The sequence below is a fragment of the Apis laboriosa genome, unplaced genomic scaffold (assembly GCF_014066325.1).
Source record: "Apis laboriosa isolate Shangri-la unplaced genomic scaffold, ASM1406632v1 scaffold43_cov150, whole genome shotgun sequence".
Lineage (NCBI taxonomy): Eukaryota > Metazoa > Arthropoda > Insecta > Hymenoptera > Apidae > Apis > Apis laboriosa.
In genome coordinates, this window is record NW_025223292.1 from 90442 (window position 1) to 112352 (window position 21911).

General features: G+C 29.5%; 2 protein-coding genes across 10 annotated transcripts in view; one reads left to right on the plus strand and one right to left on the minus strand.

Moving 5' to 3' along the window:
* LOC122716319 (fasciclin-1) overlaps nucleotides 1-21911 on the minus strand; it is a 305972-nt gene that overhangs the window by 84529 nt on the left and 199532 nt on the right. The window lies entirely within an intron of this gene.
* LOC122716320 (origin recognition complex subunit 3) overlaps nucleotides 2338-21911 on the plus strand; it is a 133641-nt gene continuing 114067 nt past the window's right edge. For 4 of the 5 annotated variants that reach the window (XR_006347002.1, XR_006347000.1, XR_006347001.1 and 1 more), the window contains exons 1-12: nucleotides 2338-2463; nucleotides 2860-2991; nucleotides 3120-3237; nucleotides 3309-3463; nucleotides 3545-3702; nucleotides 3784-3892; nucleotides 3969-4133; nucleotides 4211-4408; nucleotides 4511-4627; nucleotides 4699-4986; nucleotides 5072-5305; nucleotides 6670-6789. Coding sequence is in view for 2 of the 5 variants with exons in the window: in XM_043939293.1 (XP_043795228.1) it covers nucleotides 2440-2463; nucleotides 2860-2991; nucleotides 3120-3237; nucleotides 3309-3463; nucleotides 3545-3702; nucleotides 3784-3892; nucleotides 3969-4133; nucleotides 4211-4408; nucleotides 4511-4627; nucleotides 4699-4986; nucleotides 5072-5305; nucleotides 6670-6789 (1818 nt within the window). In the remaining 3 variants the exon portion in view is untranslated. Of the gene's footprint in view, nucleotides 2464-2859; nucleotides 2992-3119; nucleotides 3238-3308; nucleotides 3464-3544; nucleotides 3703-3783; nucleotides 3893-3968; nucleotides 4134-4210; nucleotides 4409-4510; nucleotides 4628-4698; nucleotides 4987-5071; nucleotides 5306-6669; nucleotides 6790-8181; nucleotides 8250-8478; nucleotides 8817-21911 lie in introns of those variants that run through there. The other variant, XM_043939292.1, reaches the window with a different exon arrangement.

Below are 21911 nucleotides of genomic sequence, written 5' to 3' on the forward strand. Positions count from 1 at the left end.
GGTCTAATTTTTTAATTAAAATCATTACTACTCCTTATTTACCTCTGTTTAATTGATATTTAAAAATAGGATTTTTTTATATTGCTTTTATCGAGATACGTAAATTGAAATGTAATTTTTAAAGAAAGTAAATTTTATCGGCATGATTTTGTTCTTCGTAAAAAATATTCATTTTCATTCAGTTAAATGTCGTTATATTTTTTCTATCATTCTATTTGGATTTTACGATTAAATTTCCAAGAAATGCATAAACTTTCGTATCTTTCAATTATCAATCTTCTCTATTCCTTGATATCAAATAATAAAAATATTCTCTTTTTTTCATTTATTGTACAATATCAAATTAATACATGAGAATATGATAAAAATATCATTTACTAATCCTTCAAAACTACAATTAATCTTATCCAAAATTGCTTAATTAATCGATCAATAAATAAATCTATTCTCGATATTATACACCATGCACATCTATCATACATTTTATATAATCATATTCATCTCCATGTTTCAACCTTTTATTTTCTCATTTATCACTATATTTGCATATATGATCTTCGATTAAATCTCTCCCTTTACAAAACGAAAAGATTTCCAGATAAGTTTCCGATCAATCCTCTCTCAGAGTTCTGAAAGAACGCGAATTCAACTAAATCTGGATCGCAAAAACAATCCGAGACTGAGTCGAAGAGGGTGGACAAGTTTCCGCTGATGCGACGATAAAATGGTTGGCCAGCTCGCCATCAAACGTAAAGAAACACGAGAACGGTCGGATTCAGGGACTTGTCGAAACTGTTGTCACTCTCTCAAACCTCGTTTTCACGATGGACAGTTAAAGAAAATGATTCTCTTGGAATGGAGGATTTTTCCAATAGAAGAAGAGATATTGTCAAACGTGTAGCCAAAAGTTTAGAAAGGAGGAGGATAAAATAAATTTTATTTCAAATTAATTATTTATCTTTTTAGAAATATTGTTGATCAAGAGGTTGGTCATAGATTGATTTATTTTTCATTGATATATAGAACATTCAATCTCAACAAAATTCTCGTGCAAAACTTTTCAATTTTTTATTGCGATCCATTTCGATTTTTACTTTGGAAAAATAAAAATTCCAAAAAAAAAAAAAAAAAATACAAAATCTGTATATTTCTTCGCGTTGAACGTGGTATAAACGTATCGTCGACGAATCACAGAAAGGTATGCAAAAAAATTCAATCCGATATTCCTTCTCGTAATAACATTCCAAACAGGCGTCAGTTCGAATAGTCTATTTGTAGGTTAAATTTCGGGAAAAGGTGGAGGGTAAACAGACCTTATAGAAACGTGGCTGGGGAGCTCGGAATAATTTCGATTCCAGTGCCCGTTGCACGGTCGTTTACACGGGCGCATACCGGCGTGGGATATTTCAGTACATTGAGAAGCAAGGGGCGCGGCATCTTGTTTGGACACTTCTTTAAATCAATTACGAGTTCCTGGCAGGCAAGTTCGTTGGGCAAGTAGCGGGCTTCTACCCCTTCCAATTCGACGAAAGTTCGACGAGCACCACCTCCTCCACCACACGGAAACATAGCATCAAACTCTCGGTTTCCGGATTGTTTGCTCGGCTTCGACGGATTCAATCGACGCATTTGCGATTCAGATGATGATCGTGGCAGCTTACGCTCGTGAAATTCGAATATCGCAATTACCCTGCACCCGGGTTACTGCATACCGATTTTCAAAATTCCTCCCTCGCTTCTGGGGTTATGCCTCGTACAGTGCGTTGATTGTAAGTTTGTATAGATGATTCGTAGGACGAACACGTTGATACAAATTGTCTTTAATACAAGTATAATATGTGGAGTTTGGTTTGGTAGTTCATGGAACAGAATTGAATTGGACGGAATATGAATTGGGGATACGTTATATGTGCAACTTATTTAATAACTTACATTAGAAAAATAATTAAAATGTAAAGTAATAGAGTTTCATTCGCTTTGTTTTGTTGTTGTCAAATTAATAAGATTAAATTTTTCTCATATTTTTCATAATTAAGCTATAACGTGACAAATTTTGCACTCTGACATTTTTTTTTTTATTATAAATATTAAATTGGTAATAATTAATTAAATCGATGTAATTTATTATAAAAGTTATTTAAGAAATTAGTTAATTCGATAAGAAAATATCGTATAAAGGAATTATTATTGTAATTTTGTAATAATTGATAGATTCGATGTTGGTAAGTTATTTAAAATTGGCGACAAAGCGCGCTGATGACTAGCGCACTCTAAGAGCGCTACTGAAACTAACTAAAGCAACAGTTGCGATCCAGTCGTTAGGGAGTGAGTGTGTTTCACATTTTTAATTCTAGTTATGTAACAAATAGTGATTTAAATGATTAAAATAGTGATTTATTTTATTAGTTTATATTGTTTAAAGAATATTTCTTCGTTAAAATGGACAACGCATCAGTATCAAAGGTAAAATACACCTGTTGCTTCTACTTACATAACCTTAGAATGTAAACGCGGTATTTGCCGCGCATTTATATCGCGCAATTGATTTAATGAGTATAATATGTATAAGAATTCAACGTTGAAATTTTAATTAAATGAAAACTAAGATTTACAAATCCAACATTTAATCATTATTATTATTATATTTGAAAACGAATATTAAATTTATAAAAAATTATTTATATGAGAAATATAATTATACTAATAATTTTCTATCGTAATAAAAATTATTTGACATCTTAGCGACATCTTGATTTTTTTTTGTACTTTTTATGCTATTCATCAAAGCATATATAAATATTTTTAAAACAATCTTTATTTTTTATAAAAGAAGATAAATACTAGTTATAATACTTTTAGGGCGTTTTTGTACATAAAGGTGCATATAAAATTGGAAATAAAAAAACAAAATTTGAACAACCAGATTATATAAATGAACCATGGCACCTTACTTATAAAGAAACGTGGGATGGCATTCAAAATGCCATGGAGGTATTTTTTGCATGCTAATTTGCATTAAAAATTAGATGAAAAATTTTAGTTTTATACTCCGTCTCTTAGAATTCTGTATTACATAGTAATGCAAAATATGTATTATATTTTTTGCATTAAAATTTTAGGATGTAAGATTAAGTATGTTCCAAGAAATTTTAAATAATTTAGAATCTTTTGTTACTAAAGTCAAAAATAAACCAATAGAACAACTTGATGAAATACAGGCAGCTATTGTGTTAGCAGGTGATAAGATTAAATTATATATTTAGAGTATTTTTCACAATTGAACGCTTTTTGAAACAATCGCATTGCAGGAGTTAATGTTTCTGATCATAAAGAAATGTTTCAAAGAATAGTTTCTAAGTTAGAAGTGAAAACAAAGCATATAGCAGTTTTATGGAGCAGAGACTCAAATAATATAAAAGATATTACAGAAAAATCAATTTATCAATTGATAAATAATGGGGAGGTATATATTTGATATAAAGTATTATAATATGAAGTAACATATGTTGAAAACGTATGTTATATGTAGGATATGTATTTATAGGATGAGGATACACATATTAAAAAGAATCAATGTCATATGAGAGCTTTAAAAGCATGGCACCAAGAGCATTGTGATCAAAATGATCCTCTTATTATAATATTAACTGATTTTGAAAGTATCCCTGCTGCAGTATTACATGATTTCATTTTAATTTTAAGGTATTTTCTATATTAGGATATTGTTAGAATATTTTTTCTGATTTGTGCATTAGGGTTGTCGAATATATATTTTGTTTTTAGTGCATATGCAAATTCGATGAAATTTATTCTTATTTTTGGTGTTGCAACCACTTTATTTGCCATTCATAGATCTTTGACATATGATGTTACATCAAAGTTAAATGTTCAAGTAAGCAATATGCATTGTAGAATTGTAGAATTGATAATAAGTAGATTATTAGAGATAATAATTGATTTTTATTCAGGTATTTCAAACAAAAAAACAAATTGACGTATTATCAGATGTATTAGAAAATACTGTTTTTGGTACAAATATTCCATTTAAGTTGACTGGACGCGCGTTCCAATTATTAACAGATATCTTTTTATTTTATGATTTTTCTGTACAAAATTTTTTTCTAAGTTACAAGGTATCAATATCTTTTGTTTCCTTTTCAAGTTTCTGTTTATTTTCTTTGTCTTTCTTTGTTCTTCAATAAATTTTTAGATATGTATGATACAACATTTTTATGCAAATAATGTAAATTCTCTTTGTTGTCAACCTCACAAAATAAAAAGTAGGATGTCTTCATTGACAGATGAAGATTTGAATGAAATTAAAAAATTGCCCTCTATAGAAAAACATATTCAACAATTGACAAAAGATGGGAACAAAGATGAATTACTTGAAAATAATAAATTTAAGGTATATTCATAATCATTTTAAATTTAAAGTTATTATTGTATTTTGCAACTAAAGAAATATTGAATTAGAGCTAGTTTAGCATATTTATATTCAATATTGTAGGAAATATTGATCCAAGTTTTAAACAATTTCCATCAATATATGCATCGGTTTTTGTTAATACTCAGATGTTTGCACGATTTCATGTCAACATTACCAAATGCACCAATGGGTAAACAGGTATAAATCAAAAAAGAAAAAGTTATTTCCCTCATAAAAGAATCCAAGGAAAATTTACAAAATTATTCCAGCTACGTGAATTTTACACAACAATGGTTTATTTGAACAATCTGAAAGAATCTCAAGAGTACAAAGAATGTCTGCAATTATTGACCTTTTTATCTAAGCAGGAACTTCTCTCAAAATTGAACTCTTTGATAGCAATTATCACAAGTTCAAAAGATTCAGATATGATAAAAGTCAAAAAAGATTTGCAGAGTTTTGAGAAAAGAATTGAGGAATCCAGTTTAGAAGTTGCAGAAAAACCTGTAGATATTGTTTCTACGGGTGAAAGACTCAGTCGACTTCAGTTGAAAGAGGTCTGAATTAAAATTCAATGATCTTTAAAATCGAAGAAAGGAAGAAAATAGAAATCAATTATTTTTGCTTTGTGTTTCATTGTAGAAATTGTTGAAAATGTCTAAAACACACTCTAAATCGCCTTATAAAATAGCACAGCAGGATTTGATCGATTATTTGGACCAGAAAGTATTTTCTGTTTATTTGATTAATCCTAATTATATACCAGGAAATGAGATATTTTGTTTCAACGATGGCAATTTAGCGAAGCAACATATTCGAGGATCTTTGAGATCTGCGATTCATACTGGACTAAACAATCCACAAGTGTACTTAAACGTGAGTGAGAAAAATATTATTTTTATAATTTTGTGCTGTGGTCATGGTGTGCTTTTAATTAACGTGAATAGAATATATAATTTTTGAAAATAAGATGTTATCTTAATGAAATTATTAACAGTAAAATTTTAGAAATTTCATTTTATCTAAAATTTTACTAACCTGCAGTCATTTTCACTCTATTACATTTTGTTGATTATGTGCATATATTATAAACAAATATTATTCAGTATATTTAGTAGTAATTTTATTAATTTATTATGAAAATATGAAGTAATCAATCATACACATATTTTCATATATAATTCATATACATTTGTGAAAATAAAATTAACAAGTTTTATTTAAAATTCTATACATAATGAAGTATCAAATATTTTTTTAAATGATTGCAAAGAAAATTCGTAATCATTTTAAATAACATACAAAATTTTAATATTGTAAAAAGAGTTGAATATGAAAATACTTATACTAATTATAAGAATATTAAAGCTAAGAGAAATAAGAAAATAAAATACGAAAACAGTTAAAATGACTGCATCCGGATTCTAATATTAATAACATGATTAATACATAACTACATTTCCATTCATAAATTATTGTAATATTATCGTAATAATATTATTATTGTATAATGAACTTGTAATTCATTTTACATTTATGATTAGAGGGAAATAGAAATTAATAAATATATATTTTTAAAATCCTTCTACAAATTTCTCTTTAAACAAAAATCATTGATTTATGAATGGAGATATAAATGTACATATACTACTTTATCCTCTCTTTTTTCAAATCTTAACAATCAACAACCAACTACATAAAATACAATTACAAAATTTAATAAATTCCAAAATTTTATTCCAATTTTCAATCATTTAAAATATACATGCGAATCTAAGTTTCGTCATTTCTTCAAAAAAATCCAGGATACGATGTTTTTCTCTTAAACTTTCTCTCGAAAAAACAGAGAAATATTACTCGTTCATTTCACGAAAAGAATACATCCTCTCATTATTCGCATTCGATACTTTTTTACTCTTTCTTCCTTTTTCATCTATCCTCCATTCATTCCATTCGAAATATTATTCGTTACAAAAGTATTCGTGATATTGATTCAATTGCTTTTCATCGAAAGAAGGTTGAATTCGCGACTTCAACGATCGTTTACCTCTGTTCACGCCACATTTATTGTTGCTTTTGATTCTTCCGGCATGTCATCGACCCTTTTATTCGCGCCATCGTTGCAAATATCGATTGTAGATTTTTCGCGATGGCGGAAAAGGTACTTTGTCGATGTCTCCTCTGCCCTGTTCTGTCCTGTCCTGTCTGTATCCTAAGTTAATTGGAAATACATATTTCAGTGCGGGTGTTGCAAATTGGAGAACGACGACGCCATTCCGTCCACGCTGCCTGACCTCAGTATAATTTACAAGCTGCACTTGGAATCCAGGAAACTGATCAATATGTACGACTGGCTCCAGGTAACGACAATCCGTTTCGTGCTCGTGTTTACAGGTTAATCACGGTTATACTTATGGTCACGTATGCCGTCCGTTTCCTGATTTTAATCGATACTCGTCGCGGCGTGAATGATTCACGCGAGTGCGCGCGGTTGTAAATGGACTTTTTAATCGGTGGAGGGTATTTTAAGGGGGTTTGTTTTATTTTTTCGCGGTCGTTAAGCGACCGCTTGGAAAATTCACAGGCTCGCAGAGTTTTGGACAAAGGAAATTAAAGTGTATGGATTGATCTATGAATTAGTTGTAAAAAGAATGGTCAAAGGTAAGATTGTAGTAAAAATTATACGGGTATTTTTGGTTATATTTTATTGGAAATTTATTGGATTGTTTTGATTGAACTAGTCGATTTTTTTGTGAAATTTTTAATTATGATTTTTGAATATTCTTTAAAATATGATTCGAATTCTATAGATTTATTTTAGTAGCAATTTGGATATCTGTTATTCTGCGATGATTCACAGGAAATTCATTAATTTTTAATTTATATAGTGCATGAACTTTGTACTAATGTAAATTTACTATAATTTAATAAAAATTTACGTATTTGTTTACAGATACATATTAATGCATTTTATTTTATTGCATCGAGATCAAAAAATACAAATATACCATAAATTTTGTTTCGTTTATATTTATTTCATTTCTCGTGGTATGAAATTTATAAAATTTATAAAGTTGAGTATATTTGTCGAATTATTTAAAATATAATGCATTTAAAAAAATAATCCTCATTACATGTTAAATCATAAATTTTAAACGCTTTTCTAATTCTTGACGTTTACGTTTTCTTATTTGAAAGAGTTGCACCATGAAATGGAAAAATGAACGGAGATACGAGCATTTCTCGGGAATTCCATTTTCACGGATGTCGACCACATTCGTAGATCGTAAGGCGTTAAGCCACATTCGCATAGAAAGGCGGGTTTTTAATGGGGCAACAAAGTTTCGTTTGCCTTTGAGATATTGCCACTTTTAACGTTAAAATATTCAATTAATTTATCATAATTTTTTTAATTTTTTTCCATCTCTTTTTTTCAATTTCACATATTTAACGATAGAAAATTTCACGATTATAAATTAAAGAAATAGAAATTCTTAATAATAACAGATTCTTTATAGTTGAATATTTTTTTTTTTCTATTTTAATTGTTCAATATTCACATTAGTAGAATTTTAAATATTTTGAATGCACGCTTAGAATGCTAAATTTTAGAAAAATCCAGATCTTTGGCTTTTTATGTACGATATTTGAAACTTGGGATTTCAAGGATTAATCCTCTGCCTCTCTCGTATAAAATTTTTTTAGCTTGCATATAAAGTTGTATCATATCCAGACTAGACCACTTCTTACAGGCATTTTTAATTATCGTGGATCCAACAAGCAGTGCAAAGGAGCAAAGGGACGTGGATCCGAAATTACAGTATCCTTTTTCATTTTCTCACGTTCCCCACTGTCGAGGAGTAAATGGAACGTAGTAGGAAGATTTGTCTAGCCACGATGCGTTTGAAATTCATATCATAGCTCGTAATGGTGAAATCGTAGCCTCGTAGCGGTTACTCGTCGGGATCGTATGCCTCTTGTTTGAATAATTCACACGGGAACACGTGTGAATTTTATCATGGTTCATGGTATCCTTAACGGAGATTTAGAGCTCGTTTTGCACAAGCGGTCGCAGAGCTGGAGTTTCTAGGTTTCATTAAGAGTTCACGAAAGAAGACCGACCATGTGAAACGACTCACATAATTATTATTTCTTGTTTAGTTTTTTCTACTTTTTTGTATTTTTTTATACTTTTTTTATTTATCCTTTTATGATACAAGATATATTCGATATTTGAAAAGTGCAAAAGTATTCTTGTATGTAGATTTTTGTCAGTTTTTTTTTTCAGAAGAATAGAAAGAAATACTCTACAATTGTTTTTTTATTTTTTATTATAATTTTTTATTTTTTATCATATATATATGATAAAAGATGTAGATTTAATCAATTTATTGATAAAATATTAATTGTATATTGTTATACAATTAAAATTCATCAAACTATGAACTCGTCATCAAAATTAGATAAGACTTGTTTTGCTACAAGTTCTTTAACATTACATCAATTATTTCAATTATAAAATATTTAATATAATTACATACGTTTCACATTCTAAAAGCAAAATTAAATTGAATAAATTTAGTTTATAGCAATAATAGGATTGCAATAATTAGATATTCATTTACATAGATTGGTTTATACAAATTATTTTTGTATTTTCGTAATTTTGTACTGTTCTAAGTACACATATACATACACATTGTAATTTTTTCGAGATATATTTTACCAAGAAGAAAATTAATAAATGGAAGACGAAACATTGTGTGATTTTTATTTTTATTTTTATTCCAAGAAATATTCTTTAGCGCAATATAGCGTGCTGAAGTTTCCGGACAAACACTTCCCTAGCTTCCTAAGGGGAAAGTTAAGATGAAATTTAGATAATAGAGGGAGTACGATATGGCGAGGAAAAACAGAAGTATACCCAAGAAACATTCTTATTTATGAGGATAATTATAATGATTAGGGATAACTGCGTTTTACCTTTCCCCATTCTAACTTATATACCCTAATTCCCGATAACACGTATAACCACCTTGCATTATATTTTGAAGAACTTTTTAATCACTCTCTAATAGTTAGGTTTAAAAAGTAATTTTAAAGACGATCATTTTCAAACTGTAACATTCGTTGTTTGGATAATTAAAATTTCACGAGAAAATAGATTTTAGAAAATAATTTGACTAACGAGGATATGAAAAATGTTTTCGTGAAATATTTGGTATAAATATGTTATTTAACGAATAAAATATTTATGAAGTAATTTCAATAATATCGTTTTTCAATAAAAAGAAAATTGTTTTATTAATCTCTTCTAGATATATCGTTAATTAAATTTTTGGTCATGGTGTTGTACGCATGTATTTATTTAAATATCATTGTTAATTAATAAGCGTAATTTCGGATTAAATGTGATAAATCGTAGAGATACGATACGAGATACGATTGAAAATTAATTTTATTCGCTACGTACAATTAGATATACGTGGTTTGAGAAATTATCAGAACTTTGATCTGATTGATAATAATAATCTGTATCGAAATCGCGAAAATCGTTCGATCTTTAAATTTGTTATTTATATTAATCTTTCATTAATATATTCGAAATTTATTCGTTTTGAATTAAATGAATAAAAAATAATAATAATAGGTTTAATATTAATAATTTTGAAAAGATTTTAGAATGTTTTCATGTTTTTAAATCTCGAAAATATATTTTATTTTTAATTATTTACATATAGAATATCTATACGTGTAATTTTTTAAGTTTGAAGGTTTGCTTATAAAATATTGGTCATCGTGATACGGTTAAAAATTTATAAAACATGATTTTATTGGCTTTTTGTTTAAATTTTAAATAAAATTGCAAACGTACAGTATTTTTTACGATACGTATCACTAACAATAAATTTTCACGGCACGATATATCGGTCTCTTTTTCCTTTCGAACATCTATGTTCCATCTGTTATTTTAATTTTTTTTATTTTTCGTATTGTTACATTAAAGAAGATAAAATTGATAATATATCGTACTAAAAAAATAATATTGATCAAAAAGATTCGTAAATAATAAATATTCTATTTATTATTTAATTTCGAAATATTCCATCAATACTTGAATAAAGTTATTTCAGGCCTCGTTTTTGATATTTGAATCAATTTCTTAAATAATAATTTTATTTAACTTAGAATTTATAATTAGAAATTAAACAATATTCGAATAACATTGTCAAATTTTGGCAATGTCGATCAATATCATCGCAGTATCAATTCCGTCACGATTGATACAAGTAATGAATTAATCATTAAATTCTCCGACTTAAACTTTATATCGGTGTTTATGGAATGGCTCTACTAGATGGCGTTACTAATGACTTCACTAACAAATCCAAATTGAAAAATTTCCTTTCTTCTCTCTTTTACAATTTCACTATAATTTTTTTTAAAGTAATTCTAATAAGAATATTATTCCAAATCATCCTCTTTCATAAAAAAATACGATAGAAGCCATTTTTTTTAACAATTCTAAAAAATATCATTATAAATAATATCGTTTCTTATTGAAACATAATATCATTTATACATGATATACGAGATGCACAGCATTCGATCTTTCCTTTCGTCAACACGAAACCTCATTATCGACATTTCACACGTGGAATGCGTGGCGTGTAACGCGCATAGGCAAAGTGAATACTATGGATGACAGGTGTCTGATGCAGATAAACCGCGGAAGGGTAAATTTGTGAAGCAAGCAGAATTTAATTCGCTATTCAATGCATGGACGTAACGCGTGCCATCTATCATATACGTTTACGAAGGTAGAAACCGCTTAACCGTGGCCCTGGCCTGGGGCTTTTGACACATTCCTTACGGATCCACCTGCCTTTGAACCGCATACGACCATGAAAGCCGTTTCGCGATATGATCGATGTTGAAGATTTCTACCACCGCGAAGTTACAACTACGTAACTACTGAGATAGGCGTTGTTTCGAGGCTGACTGGATTAATTTCCGGTTGTTTTGTTTGAGTTTAACTCCTAATTCCTGCTCTCTCGATGTCTAATTCGAAGAAATGTGAAATTTAGGAGATTATTTAACTTTTTAATCGAGAAGTAGAATGTGAAAATTGATATAAAAAATTAATAATAATAATAGTAAAATTCATAATTTGAAAAAATTGTAGATAAATTTAAATTTAATTTGTTTGTAGAGAATAATACATTTTTAGTATTATTTTTTCATTTAATCCCTTAATTATAGGAATAGGTCTAAATTTCTATTGAGAAAAATTTTAATTTGAAAGATTAAACCTAAAAGTTTAATTATGTATAAAGTTAGTATAAAATTATAACGTTAAAGTGTTAATGTAGAATGGTTTAGATTTACATTAAGTCTAACAATGGTACTATAATATAAGTACAGTCGAATGTTTAGTTGAATAATATGGATGTTCCACCTATTTCCTTGATTAAGATCAACATCTCTCCACTTTAGTATTAATCTAATATTAGATTTTGAGTTTCTGTAGCTTCCATTTATGAAATAATTTAACTTATCTTTATTTAAGTGAAGAAAAGGTATAAAATAATAATTTTTTCAAAAAATGGGACGAAGTTTAGGAAATGAGAAACTGAAAGAAATATCTCTTGTTATAAATAGATGGAATTTTAATGTCGAATAGTTAATTAACATTAAATAAATGATAAAATTTTGCTAGAGCAGAAATCAGAAAACTATTCAAAAGAGATGGGTAGATAAATGAATTTATAAATGAAAAAGTTTCATTTTTATTTTATTTCATTTATTTCATTAAAAAATCGTAGGAAACTGATAAATAAAATTAATAAAAGTTTCAAAATCGCGAATTAAATTTTTAAACAATTTTATTTACGAAAATATGCATTATTGAGAAACACGATAAGCGAGAATGACAAATAGTAAATACTGTATCCATTATATCGAACAATATAATTCTATTATTTACCTTTACACAAACAAAATAATCTCTCAGTTGAACATTATAAAGCATAATGCGATACACAAAATACCATAACTTTGTAACCCGTTAAATCAATGAATGATCCCATTCAACTTGGTTAGAAATCATCGCGTGTACCGTTTCATCCACGGAATAATTTAACTTCCTGGATGCATATTGATGACGTATGACGTGCATTTGCATACGACTGTACCAATCATGGTGAGAATTTCAACGATTCACCGTTTATCCAAATTTTACTTCTCTTTTCCTCTCGCAAATCGTTCTTTCCTCTCGCCTCCTCTTACTTTTCTTTCTTTAAATATCGAATATCAATAGACCTTAAATAAAGGAACGAACTGAACGGTTACTTTCGAATTGGTAAAAAGGAAGGTGACGGCGGAAAAAGGATTTCTAAAAGTGGTTGCAATCGTTCGTGCATTTTAACGAGTGAACGAATGTCGAGAAGAATTAATTGAATTCCCATGGCTGATTTTTTTTCCGTCTGGCGTGTTGCAGACAACTACTATTTTAGGAAAGTTTAGCTTCGTAAAATATAAAAAAGATAATTACGGAGATTTCTTTCGATTGATTCGATTCAATTTTATTCCTGATTTTAATAAAACGAACAAAAAAAAATCGAGTTTGTTATATTAAAATTATTTCTAATATATTCGAAATTAAATATTCATCGTATATATTATAGAATTTTTATCATGATAATGATAATGAATTTTAATTATAAAATTTTTTTGTAAGGAAAAATTCGTATTATCGATTCCATTCGTATTTTTATAAAAGAATTTTTATAAAGAGAAAGAATTTCTTTAATATGAGAAAAATATCAACATTTTCTGGTAGTAGATAGCATCTTTTTCGAGTTATAATATATCTTTCATTCCTCTTTCTGTATATTCTCTATATATCTATTCATCCACGCATTGAATGAAATAGGAATTTTTAATAAGTACATGAATATTAAAACACATAATTACCTTTATATTATATTTTTAATTTCGCAATAGATATATCTTTATATACAAGTTATTTTAATGCACATTTAAATATGTGCATTAAAATGATAGTAAAAAAAAAAAAAAAATATTTTTTTAAAGTAACTACCTATGAAAAAGTATAAAAATAAATATTATACTGTTCATATGCAAAGTTTATATGCATTTCATTTACCTAAATAAAGTTCAAAGTTTGTTGTTTGAAAAGCGAAAATATTTGCGATTTTAATTGCAATTTAAAAGTTCGTTTTTTTTTCTGCAAAATTTAACTGTAAAAATTTGTTGAAAATATAGACATAAAATGAAGCGATTAGTTTCTCCGTGTAATTTTCATATAATCACTGACCGTACTGATTTACTGATCGTACTAGCACGGTTTAATTAAACCGAAGAGAGCTGTGTTCCTTGAACGTGTTACGAAGTTTCTTGATTGACGTTGATTCCGTTGTTGGAACAAGAAAGAAAGAAAGAGCGCAGACTATCTTATTCTTCTTTGTAATTAAAACGTCCGCGCCTATGACGAGACGTCGACCGATCGTTTCTTCTTTGCTATCAATTTGCAAAAGGATTAATCCATCTTAAATATCGTTGTTTCGTCAAATATAATTTTTCAATTAGTTAATATAATATAATATAATAAAAAATTTTTTTCTCTGAAAAAAAAATCATAATGCCTTTTTCACATCTTCGTATCTTTTTCCATAATCAAACCTTAACATAGAGCAAATCTATTTAAAAACTTAAACAAGTATTTGGTATAAAAACTGTTTTAAATGTACAGGCAACAAAAGATCAGCGCAAACCTTTCAAGAACTGGAGAACCGTGGAATTGTAAGTCTGTCTGCTAGTTTTTTAACGCTGTTAAAAGAAACTTGTCGGTCTTTAAGTTCGCGATTCAGAAACACGACAAGTCACAAAAATCGGCCATGCAAAAAGTAGTATAAACGATTTGCTCGTTTTGCCGTTTGATTCAATCTCCGTCCACTTTGGCGCTGAGATCGATCTCTCTTTATGTCTGCACGATCGAGTAACCATTGACAAGAAAAATCTATGAAAGGTTCCACTTTTCCAAGTCGATCACTCGCGCCAGAAGGGTAGAATCAGTTTCCCGAATCAACCCTCTCGAAGCATTTGGTGTTCAATCGTCGTGACCTCGATATCTTTTTTTTTTAAGATTATCTTCCTTAACTTATTCGAGTATCGTGGAAAGGATTCCATTTCCACTGGAAGTCGATCCTTTATTCTAGTCGGCAAGCGTGAACTTCATAGAGAATATACGTATCTTTCAACGTAGGATAGTAGTATCTTTGTGGCTGTTGGCGCGAATATCAGACGAGATCGTAAATTATGAATGATGTGTACGTGTAAGTCATACTGAAATATGAGATGGCCATGTTGAAAGTTTTCATCGAGATATTTCTTTTTTTCTTTCTTTCTTTCTTTCTTTCTTTTTTCTTTGCAATTTGAATATTTTTCTTCGGGTAATAAAAATGTATCTTCGACATGGTGTGTGTATCATAAACTTTTTATATTTGACAGAATATGAATTTCTTTTATGAAACATCATGTATCTTATTACTCTTATGAATAATTGAAATCCTGGTTTACGAACTTATAAGTCGAAAAGAAGAAAATGTAAAAATTATTGAAATTTTTTGTTAGAGAGAATTCTGTTGAGCAAGTTAAAGATGTGATACATTATGGTACGTTTCCTAGTAAGATCGACGATCAATAACGGTTGCAGACGTTTCTAGTGGAAAATTAAAATTCCCTATAATTTGGAAAATAAGATTTTAGACAAAATTTTCCGCATATAAATTTTTATCTTCATTTCGATTTCTAGAATTCTTCGAATATATCTGCATTTAAAATATACTGAGATTATTTTTTCTTTCTAAAAGATTAGTACATTCGCGCTACATCAGTGGAAATTTTGTGCAAAGAATATCTCAATGGATGTATTCACGTGTTTAAATGTGCACAATAGTCTGTTTCTCTTTCGTTGAAAACTGTAAAGGAATATAAAAAAGAAAAGGACTTTGAATTTTAATAAAATTTAACGAGACAGTACGTTAATAATAATTTAATTTATTGATACATTCATGGATAATATTTTTATCGAGTAATATTTAAAATCAACGACGTGTACGTTTGCAGGGATCACTGGCCTCGGTATCAGTCGTGAAAACTCTGCACAAGTATGTGTAATTAGCAATTATAATCGTGCGACGACTAATTGGTAAACAGTAGTTATAACAATGGACGTGCATCGGTCATTGGCTTGGGAACTAGTCTTACCTTTTTCAATGATTATCGGTTCAACGAATCGAATGGCATCTGTTTCCTAGAATAATCTTTAAGGCAATGGTTTCTCTTCTTCATTCTTTGATATTTCAATTTTTATTAAGTTTAAAAATAAATTTTAAAGATTTAAAGAATAATATCCAAATACTTGATACTGAAAGGAATGACGAAGAATCCCTTTTTAAAAGGATCATGACTGAAATATTATAACAGATCTTAGCAGTCAAAGACATTCAATCAAAGAAAGAATAAAGAATAAAGAAAAATTTTACCCGGAATTTTTAAATTACCAGATTGAATTATATATTTCCGTGAACAAATAATACACGATTAATCGCCCTTCACATTTCTTCAACGCGATTTCGGTTAAGATCAGGCGCAATATTGCGAGGCTCGAAACATCGTGAAAACACTGTCTAAATCAGGAACGAGAGAAAGAAATACGATCTACTGGTTTCACGGGTTCTTAACGAGCGTCAGATGGTGCAATTTGTATTCACAGCGTTCACCCCCTAGAATTGATGTTTCTCTCAGCAGAGTTTCCTAGCGGAAACTGATTCACCACGGCACACCGGCCAATATGCCCATCGTTTTTCCAGACAAGCGTTTCCAACCTTCGACAGCCGCCCCCTCTCACCTCCCCCTTCGACCCCGTTTCCTCCAAAGATAGCTCAACACGGCATTCTTCACCGCAGCCTTTCCTCTCCAAAGGAATAAAGTCTGAGAGTGGGTGGAACGATGACTTCGAACATACGATGATGGTTTAGGCGTGATGCGAGATTGATACGAAAGAAGCTGCTGAGATTGATTTCCGCATCGTGGAACGGATGATGGCGTGGCGAGCCCGCACAATCCCCCTGGACTCCTTCCTCTAACTTACTCGAGGACCGTCTTAGGAGAGGAGCGCCGAACTTCTTTCCCATCCTGGATGGAAATAAGTCTGAAAATGAAAGGAGAATACCCGCCTCCCGTGGGAAATGTAACCTTCTTGTTCTCTCCCGTTTCACGAATCTCCGAGACAGACCTTCCTTCTGTGTGCCATTGGCCTGCCATCGGGGGATGGATAGGTTCGAAGAATACGAATTGAGGAAATGGTACGTTCAGATTTCAATATCTCTGAGGATTGTGGTATATTGGTTTTGATTTTGGCTTTCGTTCGAATTTTAATGTCCGTCGGGGCTCGTTGTGGAATTGCTTTTAGAATTTAAATGTCTGAGATTCGTTTTATTTTTTGCGCTTGGAAAATGAAGATTTTGCTACGAAGATCGTGGAAATAAGAATTACATTGCATTCGTCGATCAGAAAATATTATAAAATGGATTACATAGTAGGCCGCAAACGAAAACAAATTAAATTGTGCAATATAATTGACAAGAATGTATAGTACGCGAAAAATATAATCCCTTTCTAATTGATGTTTAAAAGAAAAGTGAATAAAAATTTTTCCAAAACAAGAAGGTTTTTTTATGATTCGTACGGCCAAAAAATAAATAAATAAATTTCAGAATTTATTATTGTTATCAGACTTATAATGTGCAATGTTTACTTTCAAAATACGGCTAAATAGAATTTAAAATCCATACGCGTTCAGAGTGTCGACGGAAATCGATAATGCGCTAGTGTACTTAAGCGTGAGCTTGAAATGTCGCGTGAAACGTCAAGCCATCGCAAGAACACAAACACTAGAAGCCGAAATTACGTGTCGTCGAGAAACATTCACACTCGAAGAACATCGAAAGGAGGATGAGCACTTCAATTTTGATATAACGTTAAATATTGTGCTAGCAAGAACGTTTCGAGTTAATAGAAAGCATAAGAAATTACTTTCTAATTGTCTTCTACGAATGAGCCTTCCAAGAAGATAAACAGGAACAAGTTCGAGGAGAAATAAAAATATTCGGAGAAATTTAGGAGATTAAATTTATAACTTTATAACAAAAATTATTATAAACTTGATAGATTGTAATAATAACGATATACACGTATATTTTTTTACACAAAGAAATGGGGAAGAAAATGAAAGAATACATGAAATTAGAAGAGAAAAGAAGTTATAATTCTGTAAATTTATATATTTTTTATTATATTTATTTTATATTTTATATTTATTATATTAATTATTATTATTATAATGCACATTGAATAAGATGATTAATTTATTCAACTTACATATTTTTATACACTGCAAGTAAGAAACAGTTATAAAATTATTACTAATGAATCAGAGATTCCACAAATTTTATTATCTTTCTTACAATTCAAATATTCAAAATTATAAATATCGAAAATTAAATAATATATAAAAAAAACGTTTAAAAGATTCACTTTTAAATGTCTGATATATCCAATTACGAGTTACAAATTACAAGATTTATACAAGTATCGTATGAAATTTTATTTTTACCAATACCGGTTTTGCCAAGATTGAGATTTAATTTGTTTTTGTAAACACCGCGGTGCACGAGATTGGAAGAGAGAAGAAACTGGAAGGGAGGAGAAGAGAAAAAGAAAGGAGAATTGGCGAGGGAACAAGGCGAAAGAAGAGAAGATGAAAAGAATGGGGATGGTGAAGAGAAAGTTGAGTTCCAAGTGGAGGTGAAATGATAAATTAAACCGAGCACACTAATGTGCTGCAGCAAAACAAGAACGGGCAAAGTTGCAAAATTATGAAACTTCCAAGACTAATTGTGAAACTTTTCGCGATGTACAAAATTTCTGTAAACTTTCCAGAGTGGTTAGGCACGCTCGGCCTTCTTCATTAAATCGAATAATCATTTAATATCTATCTTCAAAAATCGATATTCGATGAAAACTTTCAGTCAGGTTTATTATTTTGCCAGTTTAGAAAGTGATATCTTCGAATTGATTAAACGAATTAATATTTTTGTCGAATTTTTGGTGTAAAGATAAATACGAATACCATAATGATCATATTTCTTATGATCGAATGTTTTCAGAGTGTAGAAAATGAGAAGAAAAATAGAAATATAAGATATATCAGAAGATATATCATAAATATTCATATAGAATTTTTTTTTAATTAAAAAATATATATATTTTTTTTAATCTTTAATTTTAGCACTTAATTTGGTTTAAATAAGAAGTATGTATCGTATAAAATCGATTAAAATCGATATGAATGAAAATAAAATAGAAAGACATTTGGAATCATTAAAATTAATATTGAATTGAAAATGAAAACAAAAAATGGGGGAAAAGATAGAGAATACATTTTTAATAATTTTATTACTTATATTTGACACAGAGAATTTTATATATATATAGAATTAAAAAAATTATTATAGTTCAATTAATTGATTTTCATTTCTATTAACAGATCCAAATATTCAATCATTCTTTCGTGAAGTTTTTTATTTTTTCAAATTAGAAGTTTACCATCAAAACTTTGTTCATTAACGAAGAAATTTTCTATCATCCCTTCAATTTCGTTACAAAACATTTGTATAATCATATTTGCATAAATTGTTTGCAAAAAACGTAGATAAAGGATTCAGAGGGTGAAAGTTATAACTTTGATAAATTATTCGATGGTTATTCAATAAAATAAAATATAAAAATCTCTTAAAACGATTCCAGTTTTCCAATCGTCGCGGTTTGTTATTTAATCAAAAATAAAGATCGTAAAATTGATCGCGAAACGATGTTTCTTTTGCGCGCCAACTTCGATCAAGTTCTTTGTTTACTATTTTACCATGGTAGAGATCGTAGTTCACGGAATTACTTGTCAATAAGTGGTGGCCGGGGTTGCACTTCGCTTTTATCGAATCGTTCTTACGATAAGTTTCTTTGAAAAATTGCTTCAAGCCGAATAATATTGATTCAACCGTTTTATTTCAACGAATTCTTTGATCCTTGCCTTCAATTATTTACGCCAAACAGCTTGGACCAGTCTCTGGAGAAATTCACGAGAGCAATTCTACTAGACAATTAATTTAAATAATTTATTATATTTGCTTGGGGGAAAAGACTTGTAATATTACAATGATAGAGTTGTGATAGAATTGTTTATTTATTTTTTATTTTACTTTGAATTGTAGAATTGTAGAGTGTATAGAATGAGATAAAAATTAAATATGAAAATTGCATAATGGTTTGCAGATTGAATTTTTTTGTACATGTATTTTATTGAAAGTAAATAATAGTTAAAATCGTTTGAATTTCCCGTAATTTTATTAATTTCAAGTATAATTTAGTGAACATATGTAACTCTTGGATAAAACATTTGATATAAATAATTAAACTTTGCTCATAATACAAACTAAATTACTTTTACTTTTACGTATATATCTGTTTCAATATGAATTTGTTTTATTCTGAATTCATTAATTATCTAATATTTCATAAACTTCATTATATCTCGTAATATGATGTTGGTTTCATAAAAATTTATGTTTTCATTCAGATTAAATGCAAAACATTATGCAAATCTGAAAAATGACATGTGCAGTGTATGATAAATGATTGCACGTGCTAATTTTAACTTATGAAATTTCATGAGAATTTCTTCGTCAAAGATGATTTATATTTTGCCAAGTCAATATATTAGACGTGCATTAATATACAGTTCGGTTCAATTCACTTAAAATATCTAAATTGCATGTTGAAAATCATTTCTTTTATAAAAAAGAGAGATACACAACCAACAATCTAATCTATCTGAATTAAACTATACATAACAATCTATAGTTAAAATTAGTAACAGTAACTTGTCAAAATAGTATCTCATTAACCAAACAACATCTATCACAATTCTATCTATTACATTTCTTTCAAGGAAATTTCTAACCCCAATACCAAAAGATATTGACAAAATTCAATATAAAATCCGTCCTATACATATATAGGAAACTAGTTTACAGTTACCACATCAGTTTATTAGGAAAACATATCGGTCCATCGAAACTACACCTACGTTTCATTAATCAAACAATACCTAAAACATAAACACCTCGGGAATACGCGTCCCCCATCAATTCTATAGTCTAACACGAAACACACCACACGTGTCGCACTGCTGACGTTGGTTAATTAACTGTGCTGTGGATAGAAGATTTTCCAGTACAATGGCTCTGATTACAATGTGATTTCGCCCGGTCGAACGAGTTTGAAATTCTCGAGTCAGTAACAAGACAAACAGAGGCAAAGAGACTTCAGAGAGAGAGAGAGAGAGAGGTTAGCCTGTGGCTAAGAGCCGCAAGATGTGTCGCAGACCTAACCGGCTTGTTCTCCGCTACGTCGAGCACCATGTAACCAGCTTCTCCTTCTTGGTTCTCCAAAGTCCTTCGCTTCCTGTACCGTCTCTCTCTCCTCCTATATACTGTTCTTAAGTTTCACGCGAACAGTTAAGTTACCCCTTAAGGCCAAAGTTCGCGTTCCCCTTCGTCGCCTGCCTCGTGTACCTCTTGTCTCTTTTCGTTTCTCTTATTTTAAACCTGGCCTCAATCTCTCTTTCCTCGTTTCTCAGTTTTCTAACTTTCTATGGGTAAATTTACCGACACGCGAAGCGTGTTTAATATTACGAGAGCCACCCCTCTGCTATAGCAGAGCAACATTTAGCTTCTATTCGGGATAACACGTATATTTGTCGTAGAAATAACTTATAAATATTCTTGAATAGGTATCATTATTTATTCAATGGTAATTTCGAGATGATATGATTCGTCTTGGATGAAATAATTATTAGGAATTTTCTCTTTTCTATTGGAATTATCCCTTTAATTCCAGCAGTTTCTTCCAATCTTCCATTAACTTGTCGTAGAACTTTTTCAAAGGATACGTTACGTGGATACGAACATGTATTGGTTCCCTTTGTTTCGTGATCGTATAGAATTCTTGTTATTTCTTTGATTACGTGTATTTTAGTTTTGCATAGGGTGAGTCATTGAAGAGGGTTGTATAATCTTTCATCGATAATAAGTGTTATTGTACCTTGTCTTCGGTGAATATTTATGATGCGAGTTTCTGTGTCTCTCAATTTTAAATCCGCTTAAAGATTTAGTTACAATTATAAATTTATTTTATTTGGAAAAATAATTATTAAAACAATTGATCAAGTTGATCATTTTTCGATTCTTTGATATTTAAAATTTTCGATTTTTTAATTCTTGAATATTTAATTTCTCTGTCTTTTTAATTTTTATAATATATATTTTTTTTTTATAAT